The sequence below is a fragment of the Stegastes partitus genome, unplaced genomic scaffold, assembly GCF_000690725.1.
Source record: "Stegastes partitus isolate 25-593 unplaced genomic scaffold, Stegastes_partitus-1.0.2 Scaffold494, whole genome shotgun sequence".
In the NCBI taxonomy this organism is placed as follows: domain Eukaryota; kingdom Metazoa; phylum Chordata; class Actinopteri; family Pomacentridae; genus Stegastes; species Stegastes partitus.
Window position 1 is genome coordinate 353,650 of NW_007578225.1, and position 13,129 is coordinate 366,778.

Consider the following 13,129-nt stretch of genomic DNA (forward strand, 5'->3'; position numbering starts at 1 on the left):
CTCATGAGGCAACGGGTCTTTTTCTTTTTATGAACAATGACGTCCCAAATTATCTTCACTCAGTTTAGTCTTTAATACCTCCTAAGTGTGATTAAAATCCATGTGAAATGGCGCGTAACATTTATAGGTTTTTTCACATAAGCTCTACTTCTATTCTCACAGGAGTTGTTTCTGAATGTAGACTTTGTCTTTGCTGGCGGCTCTTGGAAAGCTGACAGCAGCGTCAGATTTGTTCTGTGAGAGCTCCGGCATATTTGATCTGTGAGCTTACAACTAGGATGCCTCCTAATACTTAATATGTTCATAACCCTATCCTGATGGCTTTGTCTGGCTCACACACGAGCGCATATTTACACAGATGCACTATTTACGGTCCATGACAACAGGTATTGCATGTGATACACTTAGCTAAAGCTCTCTTCACGTGGAGATATGAAAGACCTCTCATTTTCAAATTTATACTTTGGTCCTGGCCAATCCAAATTCCTTCATGGAGCGGTCTGACGTATTTTATCCTGGTAAAGCAGCAGCAGGATCCGGCCGAAAATCACTTTGAACTCAGTAAAATATTGAAAGTCTGAGCTTTAATCTGGGGCTCTCTAGTTACTGTTTTGATAGGATATGCACTTAGCCAGTCGGTTGCACTGTGGACCAGACCTGGTCATTTTACTGTCATCAGGGTTGTATTCACGCTTGACAAACTGCTGCGATGACATCGTCTGAAAAGAGCTTCACAATGTTCGTTGCCAGATGCGCGTGTTTGCTGTTTTTAGTTAGTGCGGAGTAGCGATAAACAACCCAACATTCTTTATTTCTTCCTTATGGTTCGCTCACATTTTGGACTTGTTAAAACAAGACAGTTAAAATCAGCAGACATGCGGTAAGTAGCTCTGAAGAAACATCAGTCTGAAGACAAATTCATATCAAAGCTGGTAACTCAGAGAGACGTGGAGGAGTGTTCGCCAGCCCCGGCTCTCCCTCTGACCTGCAATCCAGCGGTAACGCTAATAGAAAATCTCAGTCGTAAAGACATCCACAAAATAAAGAGGAAACGTTTAAAAAAAAAATTAATAATATGCCCATTCACAAGAAGTGGAGCCGAGCTAGAGAACATGTGGGCAGCATGAAGTCAGGATAGGCACCTGCCCACAAACCATATATTCATCCTCCTCTCTGGCCTACTATTTTCCGAGGGGCCTTGTGGAAACACAGCGTGTATATAAAAAAAATATTTCCCTTGTAAAAAAAAACCCACAACACTTTAATTCCAGATAATAAAATGAGTGTGATCAGACTCTGGTTAAAATTAAAGTAGTAGGCTTTCATGGCTATATCTGGCTGCGTTATTTAAAAGGCACACTGCAGCTAAAGCAGAGCGTGTTGTGTTTGTTCCGGCAAAACTTTCCTCTATAAATACATCTTCCCTCGCTGAGGAAGAATACATGAGACGTGTGCTGAGCTCAGGCCGTCGTTCGTTTCCCTTCAGCAACCCATCATTCATCCTGCGCCCTTCACTCTTTGGCACAATTTGCTGCTCAGACCACAAAAGTTTGTGGTTTCCCAGCAGAACAAGTTCTGTATGCTTTGAATTTGTAACTACAAAGCAGCGAATTAGCATATTCTCCAAGGTGTGCCTCATTCATGCACCGGGAGTCCTTGTGAGAGCTGCCACGGAGGATTGATGATAGTCCTACATGCCAATAGTGCTAACAGGAGGTTGACCTCAGTGTTGTGACTTCAGCCCGTGCGGGTGTTGGGTTACTGAGCTCGGCTCCAGTGCTGCAGTGACAAGGGTCATTAGCCTCGAGGGCAACCGTCAAGGAGGGTGGCACTTCCAATAGGTGTCACTGTAGCACACCAGGACTCATCGGCCTCCTCCACTGACCGGCTCACACACACTGAGGATCCACATCGTGAGCGCTGGAGGCATGGAGGCACCCACCCCCGCAGTGCTCCGAGTCAGAGGAGACTTAACGTTGCTCTCTTGTCACCGGTGGTCCCTCTAACCAAATTTCCTCCTCATCTCACACGGCCTTTCCCGTAATTATGTAAATCTGTTGACCGAATTTGGCGGCAATACAATACTCAGCAAAGTGTAACAACAAGTAATGCGACGGAAGAATCTGGTTTGAATTAGGGCCGCATTTGAACCGGGCTCAGACTCTGTGAGTTCACCACACCTGTATTACATTACCGCTGTGTGGAGGAGACAGAGAGGAGGGGAGCAGAGAGAGCAAAAGGAGAAAGCCAGCAGAGTTAAAGGATGTTAAATGAAGTGGAAGAACTTTCAGTATGCAATATTAAAAACGATTTTATTACACGCTTGTTTGAAATGGCAGAGGAGATGGGAGGTGCAAAAAATAATACTTTTCAGCTGTTAAGGAAGTGCTTAAAATGATAGTGTAAACTATGAAGTTGTGCAGTTCCCATGGACACGTGAGTGTTTGGTTTGCTTTGGCCTTTAAACATGTACAAGTGATAATGCTGCTGCTACAGTCAATGGTTTAGTCAAAGACCTTAATCTCAAACATACTGCTCGGCTATCTGCTGCTGGATCTTCCAGAGGTGTGGATGTGATTATAAAAGTGAAAAGCTTCAGGCCTCGTTTATCTTGAGAAGGGTCTGAATTAAAATGTAATCCACATTTAACATTTCATTCCTATAACTCTACTCCTTAGAGTCACAAGGGAGAGTTTCAAATGTACAAAGTGTATTTTTTTATTCAGTGCGTTCTTTCTTGATTTCAAAACCTGGCACTTGTATTTCCCACGATGCAGCGTGGCCCCGGGTGTGTTGTGCCGGTAGCAGCACCCTCCCACCGCTCCGACTTTTTTTTTCAGTTTCACTCTTGTAACCTTCAGACCGAACCAACCCTGATTCAAGTGGCATCACTTGAGGTGATTTGTGGCCCCTCTGGAGCCACAAAAGGCTTTAAACATCTTTTTTTACATATATAGTGGTACGACTCAAGAGCTGTAAACTAAAAATGATGACGAGCTCCTTTTTTTGTCAGAATTGCAAAATGTATACCTCTTTCTTTCTTTCTTTCTTTCTTTCTTTCTTTCTTTCTTTCTGTATTTCTGTATTTCTGTATTTCTTTCTTTCTTTCTTTCTTTCTTTCTTTCTTTCTTTCTTTCTTTCTTTGTCACTGTCTGTCTTTCTCCCTCTACACATTTAATTTTTCTTCTCCTTTAATGATCTTTCTCTGATGCCTGGATTCTGAAGATTGGACGTTTTGTGTGCAGATCAGTCGCAGGCTGCTGAAAGCTGAGCCACAGAGCTTTAGATGATACAAGCTGATAAAGTCAGAAATGATTAACCCGTGACTTTCATTGTGCACAGAAAAAGCGCTGTTACATCTCTTCAGATAGCGTCTCACATTGAGCTACATTTCAGTCCCTTTGGAAGTTCTCGCTGTAGCTTGTGCTGTACACATCCTTGTCTCTCTTTCTAAAACCTGAAAGTGTTCTCTGTCTGTTTTCCATCAACCACTGAAGGTGCACATCTAAAAATATATTGCACATTTTGTTTGATGAGTAGGTAGGTGGGTTGATTTATTTAAAATCCACATAGCTGTAATTGTTTTTTTGTTTTTTATAATCTTCAGACATCAGTTTTCCTATCTAGTGAATGTGTTGACACATTTCTGGACTTGATAGGAGCATTTATCAACTGGTCCACACTTAACATTGACATAAAATATGATAATGACTTAATGGAAGTCTGATTGACTTTCTGTCAGTCAGCACAAAACACATGTTTCTGCCAAAGTAGATGTGAGTCACAGACTTTTCTGCTCTTTTCATTTAGTTTGTCTGAATACTGAAGTTTAACTGAAAGGTCCCATACAGAGAAAACCCATTTTGTGTTGTGTTTTCTATGTTTTGTAATCGTAAAGGAGTAAAATAAAAGGTGGGAAAGTAAAGTCGTGACTCGATAATCCGACACTAAATGTAAAACCTTCTTTCATGTCGGATAGCAAGGCTGTCGGATTGTCAAGACGGAGGTCCAGATGCAAGGAGGGCTTGATGCTGGAAGGCTCATTAGTTGTTAATATTTTTGTTCATAGTTGTTATAATAACTAGTAGGGCTGGTCCCAGTAGAACTTTCTGGGGTCTGGATGTTCAGCCCCAATTAATGATGAATATTCTGTGCGGTCGGGGGACACTTCCACCCCGGGGCAGCGCTCTGACGGGGTGGAAGTGTCCAGAACAAACAGGCAGTACTTGGCTGCTGATGCTAGTTTAGTTAGCGCTCACACTTCTGTTTCCACCATCCGTGGCGGTGGGGGAGTGGCAGATACGCTCCACCGTTACCATCCATGTTTACTTCCATAAACACTGAGCACGCTCGCTGTTGGGGAAACACATGAGCCTTTCATTAACTTTCGAACAAAGAACACAACATGTGATCCGCTGCTTTTGTGTGAGCTTTACTTTCTTGGAGCATTATTATGCAAACAAACTCCACATGTAGATATTATGCTTAAAATAATGTTGATCCTACGTTTGTCTTTGTCCTTTGCAACATCTGAAACCAGCCTATCTGGATGAACAGTAATGTTTGTCACCATTGGGCCACTTCCCCTCCAGTCAGGTTTCATCCAAACACTCCTCCACGTCTCTCTGACTTACCAGCTTTGATAAATATTTCTTCTAAGACTGATGTTTCTTCAGAGCTACTTACCGCTGATGTAGAAATGTTCAGAGATGAGATAATATTTTTTCAATCTTAGCTCAGATTTATTAACGGAAACATAAAAAAAATACCCCGAACAAGTCACATTTGAAACGGCAGCAGTTGTTCACACTCTAAATATGTGGGAAGATATTTTCTGCGGTGAGCAAACGCCTGTGGTGTTTATGAATTCTGATTCTCAGTTTGGCTTGAAGACTGGATGATGATGACCGTGGCGTGTATTCCAGGCCCGTTAAAGGGAAGTGAATAACTGTTGTGAATGAATTATATGGCTCTAGTCAGACTCAAACAACTTTTCAGCCCTGCTCTGTATATTTATTGAGACACATGAAAGGCTGCAGTGATTAATCAAGTTGGATTTCATATTCCACGCTGTACCACACGATTGTTGAGGTTTCTGAACCCCCATTGCGCCATGTGAGGTTTTACTATTGGCCAACGCGAAGCTGCGAGCACATAATCTCAAAAACAGCCGGTCAGCGAATAACAAGCAAGCGCGGCTCTAAATACACGTCAAAACAAATTAGGAAGAAACATTAAAAATGAATATATTAGCATAATATTCCCTCGTCTTCCCTCTCCCATCATTTTTTTTTCCGCTTACCGTCACAGCTCCCATCTGCAGACATTTTGTCTCGGCCATTTTGTGTGCATCCTGGTCAACCATTCGGCGTAATTCATTTAGTGGACGAGTGACGGCTGTGCGGGCTGAGTTTCATTATGCGCCCAGGACAAGCCAGATGTGCAGAATCATCGACGCACCGCACTGTAACAAACATAATCAACCATTTCAAATCCACCAGTGAGCTAGAAAGAGCTTCTGAAAGGGGAGGTTCTGTTTGATATAAATCTAACGAAGTTGGGACAAAATTCGATGCTGATAAGACCAAAAAGTTAAAGTTAAAGTTCTGTAGATCATTTTTGTGGACCCTCACTGGCCACGTTGTTACATGCACCTTCCTGTATTTGCAGTTGTGGCACCAAAGAGAAGCCATGAGCTGAATAATAGCTGCCTTCTCTTAGACTCGTTTTATTTTTTCTAGCTACTCCCCAATCACCTACTGGTTGATGTTTAAATTCATATACTTCTAACTTCAACATGTTATAAATCATGCAGCCTGTTCGGGGTGAATTTTAGGAACGCTTGACTGTTAAACCTCGTGCCACATTTTTGAAATTTTTGTTTTAAATTTTGTTTTCATCCTTCTTCATGCTTCCCATCCACAAAAACACTAAATGGGAGCTCATGTGACATTTGAAGGAGCGGTTTCCATCATAACTTACTAGGTTTCACTTTCAGGTTCAGTTGCACGGCTACAAATCAAAAATAATTTGTTTTCCTCACCATGTTCAAAAGGAGCGGTCAAGCGTGGTTATGTTTCGTTGCACTTTAGGTTTTGAATTTGAATAAATATACTGTACAACACAAAAGCTCATGAGGTCGGGCTTTGCATCTTGGCCGCAGAAGATAACGCCAGTGCTGTTATTCTTCTCGACGAGTCAAACTGTTTATTGAAACACCAAAACAATAGATCAAACGGAAGTCTCCGCGCACCGAGCTCTGACATTTGCATCATATCGGCCCTCTAAGGGAAATGAGTTGTTTATTTGCTCAAAGCTGAACTCGGCCTTCGAACTGTTGGCAGCAATAGCTCATTGGCAGAAAGGGGGAGAAAAGGAGTCGATCAAAGATTGTGAGCTGCATGTGTGACTCTCAGAGGTGTAAACAAACAGGCACTGGATCGATGTGCCACTGTGTGAGTTGGCAAAGAAACACACATAATGAGGAGATTGTAACAAGAATGCGCATACAAATTTAATGACAGCTGTAATGAGAAAAGTAAAACTTCACCTGCTGCCATGATGAAAGCTGGCGCTTGCAGTCTAGTGTGAAGGAATCATCTGCGAGGCAGACTTGGCCACACAAAGCAAGAACTGTGTGGGGCGTGTGGTTTTCGCGCGCCAGCCAAACGTCTCCAGAGGACACTATAGATGCCCAAAAGCTGCTCTAATGAGCCAAGAAACTGTTGGTTATTGACCATTTTATTGCATGTCTCACTTGAAATTGCATGTATTAAAATCTGAGGAGGAATGGCCCATATACGGTAACTAATAGCGGTAAACGCAGCATTAGCTAAAAAGTATGGTACATTAGAGTCCAACACGGTTTGCACTGTTTCATTGGACTCATTATGATTTGCCAGAATTTAATCGTAATCAAAAAATGAGTTGGTTGCCTGTGCTGTTGGACTGACCACTTGTTTGGCATGCAGGTCACTGAACCGCTGTTAGCTTTGGCTTAATGATTAACAGCACAGCGCGCAGGCTTTATAGCATTTATAGCATCAACAGAATCAGCAGAGACGATGATAGAAGTGGCAGGAACTGTTCCATTACACGCTAACAAATTTGTCCACACTAACCTTCATAATTTGTTGCTGAACCTTTGGCTTCACTAATGCATCATTCAGCTCTTTCTTTTAACAGTTTTTTTCATTATTATTATTCTTCACTGGTATGTAAGCTGCTCATGAATCAGTCGTCTTAACCAGAGAAGGCAGAGCCCTGAAATATTGTCAGTGGCAGGTTATCTCCCAAAGCTCCACTTCTCTACATATGAGGTCAACGTATGAAAGCTAATGTCTGTGTCAGCCTCACGGTCTCCCAGTGCAGAGTTTGACCAGAGGGATGGTGGAGGGAGGAACACCTGGTTCGGCCCTCTATAACAAGCTGTCATAGAAGCTAATGAGCTGCCTGATTACCTTCCCCGGGGAGTATGTAAAACCTATGTACTCTGTAAAATAACCATTTCTATTTTTACCCCAGTGGACAAAAGCATGCTGATTATGAATCGGAGGGTAATTGTGCGTGGTGCAGGTCAGACATGCACAGGATATTCCAGAGTTTGAATTGGCGGCTTTTGACCTCTCGGCGTATGAAACGCAGCGCTCTTGATGAAAATACCCGGCGTCCCACGTTTCCTGTGCGCCACTGAAGACAGAAGATCTGTGGAAGACCAGTGATGTCTGCACTGGCAAGCAGCTCCTATACGGTTACTTGGTGGCGTAGAAGGCGGGGAAGGGGGAGGCGTACGTTGTTACCTGGGCCACCCTCCTGCACCACATCATCAGCAATCAACCTCAAGACTCTCAGCAGCCCGCCCACATTAGCGGTCTAATCTGAAGGTGATTAGTACTGACAAACTGAAGGAAACAGTAATATGTGGCATAAGCGAGGCTGTGTTTGTTTAGCCTCTGTACAGAACTCAGGGCAAACAAGCAAGTTTTGCCAAATGATGGGTGGCATGTACTGTAAACGGACTGTTTCCCGCTCGCTCTAGTCAGCTCCAGTGTGTTTGTGTGTGGTCATGGCTCCAGTGGATTGGCAGACTGGTTCTGTATACATTGCTGCATTCTTAGGGCTGCTGCTTTATCTTGGTGATGGATGAGGACAGATCCTGGAGTTGTTGGATTTGATGGGTCAGTTATCCCCTAAACTCTCTCACAGTAGACGTTTCTGATGAGCTGCTGTCCGAGCCGCCCTGACTGGGCTGTGTTGAATAGGTAAACAGGGAAGGGAGTGTCCAGACACAAAGGTGTGAGCAGAACGAGGAGACCTGGCCAGATCTATTTCACTATGTCATCATGTGAAAGAGCTCCAATGGGTGTCCCCACTCTACTCACCCGCTCCCCCCCTCCAACTCGGTCCTTCTCGCCTTTCAGCTATCCTCAATGGGCCCTGGGAATTTCTCACCACGATCTGGTTAGCCCCATCACAAAGAACTCCGTGGCCAGGTTGAAAGCACAAATCCACACACATGCGCAGCAACGCACAAAGGACTCCGGCATTCATCGCGGGGATGTATGAAAGGGAAACTGGAAATGACAAGTCGTCTCAAGTGGAATGATTCTGAGCAATTTGCATGATCTGGTCTCCAGTTGCCGACACCGAAACGCTGAGATTGTTTCCCGATGATGTTTGCCGTACGCACAAACATTCATTCCTGTTGTGTGCAGCAGAAATCAAACCGTTGTGTTTTTTTATTTAGCGTCAATTACAACACATTGCCTCATATCAGTTACAGCGCGCTCCCAGAGAACAGTTTGGGTTTTGCAGACCAGAATCTAAACCTTCCCACTCGGCTGTTTGTTTCCATCCTACAGTCAAAGCTTTCATGGCGCCGACAGTTGGAAATGACGCCCAGCTTTATGTCATTAAGCTGCCTCGCACATTTCTTCCACATTAACAAGATTCTCTCGTCTCTCTTTTCCTTTAAATGACACAGCCGGGTCACTAATGTCTGTCTGTTTGTTTCAAGTGAGCGGAGGAGAAGGGAGAGGGACGATGTTTGCATATTTGACAGCCAGCTTCCAGGATAAATGTCTTCCCAGGACCAAGGCCATGAGCAACACACATATATATACATCCAGTGCACTCTGAAGAGAAACTTAATGCGGCTTCCACCAGGGAGGCCAGACCGGTTTATGAATATTGATAGAGTCTGGCTGGCTTAGTTCTGGGTCAGCTGTAGGGCTGCATGTATTCAGTCTTCCCGAGTGTCTGAATGTGTTTAACACACCTCATTACAAAGACAGCGTGAAGCAGCAGTCACCCAGCACTAGTGGCTCTGCACTGCTGCCAACCAGACACTTAGCTCAAGTGTTGTTGGTGCCCACTGGCAGAGATTTGGCTGAACACACACACACACACACACAGGTAGAGTTTGGAATCCTCCTGTGTTGGCTCGTTCGAGGCATACATTATAAAGAGTCTTGGATCAGCCGCATTCCTCGCAGAAATATAAAGTGTCCACACATGGGCTTCCTTAACATCCTCCTGTTTTCTGAATCCCCCTCGCTCTGCTGTAATGAAGAGGGCTTGGAGCGAGCCTGTGATGTCACCCATCACTCTTTTGTCTTCACCCATATCCAATTTCTGTACGGCGCACACTTGGCTCTGCACATCAGAAAAACAATAGGAGGCATGCATACGAATGCATGCTCATGCTCTTTGTCTCCCACACACACTCAGACATGCAGGCGTGTAATTTGACATAGGGCTCCTGTCAGACATGCAGTGTGCTTATTACACACACTTCAGAGCTCCAGCCAAGTAATGGGATTTAAAGATAGCATTTTGTTACGCCTTCTCACTGACAAAGAAAGCATACAGTCCGTTCAAAGGATTCTTTTAGCTTTCCTGAAGCCATAATATTTATTCTATGCTCATATCTGACTCACGATTTCTGATTTACACTTTGCAGACCGTAACCTTGAGACTTCCATGAGATTGGGAATTTCCTTTTTTTAGCATCTGGTCACGGACCCAGCTCGCCTCCCCCTCCGTCATGTTGCTGTGCTCTCTCTGTTTCTAAACTGGTGGTGTTATTGATCTTGGCCTACTGTTTCAAACCCAATTCCGCCGTCGTTTGGTCAGACTCTGAGGTTTGCTCTGAGCCATGAATGGATCTCTGTGTTGTTCTCGTAGGTTTTGGACTGTTCCGTCAACCAGCTGGGTTTCGAGGCGACACCCTTGTCTGACTGCCTCAATCTGAGCTGCTTTTGATAAAACCTTCTTCTGATACTGTCAGGACTGTTGTTTCTGTGGCTCCCTGAACAGGCATGGACCATTTTGAGGCCAGAACACACACACACAGACACACACAGACACACACTGGTGCGGATACACACAGCGTACAGTTCATACCAAACAGTGTTCACATTATTCTGACAGCTGTTCAGAAAGATTTAGTCATTTCATGTTGACTAGAAACCTGACACATGGACATGCAGTCTATGTGCACTCTGTCAGCATGACCTTTGTGTCGATGCTTTTTGTGCCTCTGCTTTTGTCATTAATCAACTTTACAAGTTCCTACCAGAGCAGGTGACTAAATACATTACTGCATTTACCGCAGTCCCGCTAACGCACGTCCGTTTAGTATGGATGTGTTTTAGGGGCGGCTCACACCCTGAAAACCATTTGTCTCCTTCTTAAACTGTAAAAACCTCTTACCAAAAACAATATGAACTTTGGTCTCAGGGGCCCAAACATTCATTTCTCTTTAATTCCTTTATTATTAAGCCTCTCATCCATTATGTGCTCCTATATGAATAAGCAGCGTGTTATCCTGAGTGAGTGAGCTGTCAGAGTCATGTGCGCTTCATCCCCTCACCAGAAGTGTGTGTGTGTGTTTTAAAATTTAAAAAAAAGAAAAAGAAAGTGGGTTGCTGTGGCACCCGAGTGGAAACAAAACAGATGTCAGCTGGTGCAGGCAGCATGTGTGACAGCGGGGCCTCTGAGATATACGCTGGACGTGCGGCATGATGCTCCTCTGCTGTTCAGTGATATAGGTTAAATAAACTCTCCAGGACAAGAGTTGGCTTGCTGTGACATCACTCAACTGTTGGTGGAGATATTTCTGGCAGCCGAGCTGAAGTTTCAAGGTGGCCTTGTTGTTTTTTTTCCTCACTGGATTTGATTCTATCATGAAATAAAGCGCTGTGGTACGAGGGAGGGACCGCTCAAGGCCAAATTTAGAAGTGGGTCCACTGAAAAAGAGAGGGGAGAGATCATGGGAAGTGTAATGGGGTTTCTAATGTTCTCTCTTTGCCCCATTTCATCCAGATGTTTTCGGCAGCATGTTTGGTTTTTCTTGCCACCCGCATCTCATCTCCTGTCTTTCCACACACCTTACATATTAGCGCACATGCCTGTTATCAGGGAAGGGTGCCCATTGTGTGTCCAGATGAGTAATAGTCTGAGGGGGAGAATAGAAACGTGTCATGGTGAAAGAATGTAGGCTTCAGGCCTCTTCTCTAGCTGATAGTTCTTTCTTCTCCCAGCAACCTCCGAACACGGAGAATGTGCACACATGGCAAAGTGATACGCAGCAGCAGCGTTAGCCACCACACACGGCACGGTCCAGTACGATGTGGTTGGTCGTTTCATGTTAATCATACAGTATGTGCTCCCTTGTCTTGCAGCTGAGATATCAACATGGCTTGACCACCCCAGACCTGCAGCAGACACTACCCAACCTGAAGAACTTCCTCGAGCATGGCCTGATGGTGCGATGGTAAGAACGACAAAGACATCTGACCCCACAAATAAGAAGATTTTTCCGTATTCACTGAGGGTTTTTTGCTTTAATCAAACACCAGGATTAATCACCTGCCTGAGTGTAGTCACGCCTATTGGTCACAAGTAGGCGAGACCACACTTAAATCTGTGTACTCGCTGTGTAAACAAATCCTCAAAGTACGAGATAAAAAGCCAAGAAATCATCATTACTGCAGTATTCTAAAAAAATACTATTTCCTCAGTTTAGACAGTTTCCCATTTTGCTCTGATGCATGCCGGACGTTTAAAATTACTCATAATCTGTCTCCCCCTCTTCTCAGAGGAAACTGGCCCACCCAGGCAGTGGCAGTGCAGGTAGAGCGTCTACTGGAGGGGATTGGGTACCTCAGTTCAGAGAGACGGCTTCGGGTTAATCTGCTGTCTCAGTTAATGCAGTGAAAAAGTGGAATTCCATCCCCACGAACATTAAAGATTCGAGACGCTCTGCAGTGTTTAAAACCAGCCTCAAGGTCTGGCTGAAGTCACAAGAAGATTATCACTGCCAGCCGCTACCTTTTATTTATTGCTTTGACAGATTTTATTATCTCACACTCATATACTTTTAAGTTTTGTGTTGTTTTATTAAGTGTATTTATTGCTCTGTACTTGTTCTTTTTCTGTACCTGCCCAGGTACAACAGAAGCTAAATTAGCTGCTAGCTAGCTCTGGTGCAATTACTTTTTATTGTGCACTGTACCTGTAAAATACAGAAAAGAAAAGAAGATCGCTGATCAGAATTACTGGAATAATTTACTTGAATTGCTGGTTTTCACAAATTCATTATTCAATTACATTTATATTATATTTATTTGGACTCCTATGAGCATTGTCAAAAAAGAAGCTATTCTTTTATGAGATCAGTCACCCATCGCGCTACCAGACGATGTCAACACATCACAACTCCAGTACACTAAATCAGACAGAACTCTGGCGTAGAACCATCGTAGGATAAAAAGCTTTAACAAATTCGTCTTGTTTGCTGAAGCTTCCCTGACATGCTGGAGCTCTCAGAGGAAAAGAGTTCTCATGAAACCTTTTCTATGAAACATAAATTACTTCTCTTAAAGCATGAAAACTCAACATTCATCTGAAAGTCACACACTCGTACTTTGTTGTTAAGCAGTCAGAACCATTTTCTCAGACACTCATCATTTGTCACTTCTCATAACCGTCAGTGTCGGTAATTCTTGGCAGGTCGACAGGTGATCCGGCAACTCGTCTGTTTCCACAGGAGGAAAGCTGCATGTTCAGCTGTTATTTACTGAATCCAAACGAGGCACCGTAGTCTATCGTGAAGAAGCGAGTTAGC

General features: G+C 43.8%; 1 protein-coding gene across 1 annotated transcript in view; it reads left to right on the top strand.

Moving 5' to 3' along the window:
• uvrag (UV radiation resistance associated gene) overlaps window positions 1-13,129 on the top strand; it is a 101,925-nt gene that overhangs the window by 77,627 nt on the left and 11,169 nt on the right. Inside the window, exon 14 of the mRNA XM_008287293.1 lies at window positions 11,685-11,776. Coding sequence (XP_008285515.1) covers window positions 11,685-11,776 — 92 coding nt within the window. The remainder of the gene's footprint in view (window positions 1-11,684; window positions 11,777-13,129) is intronic.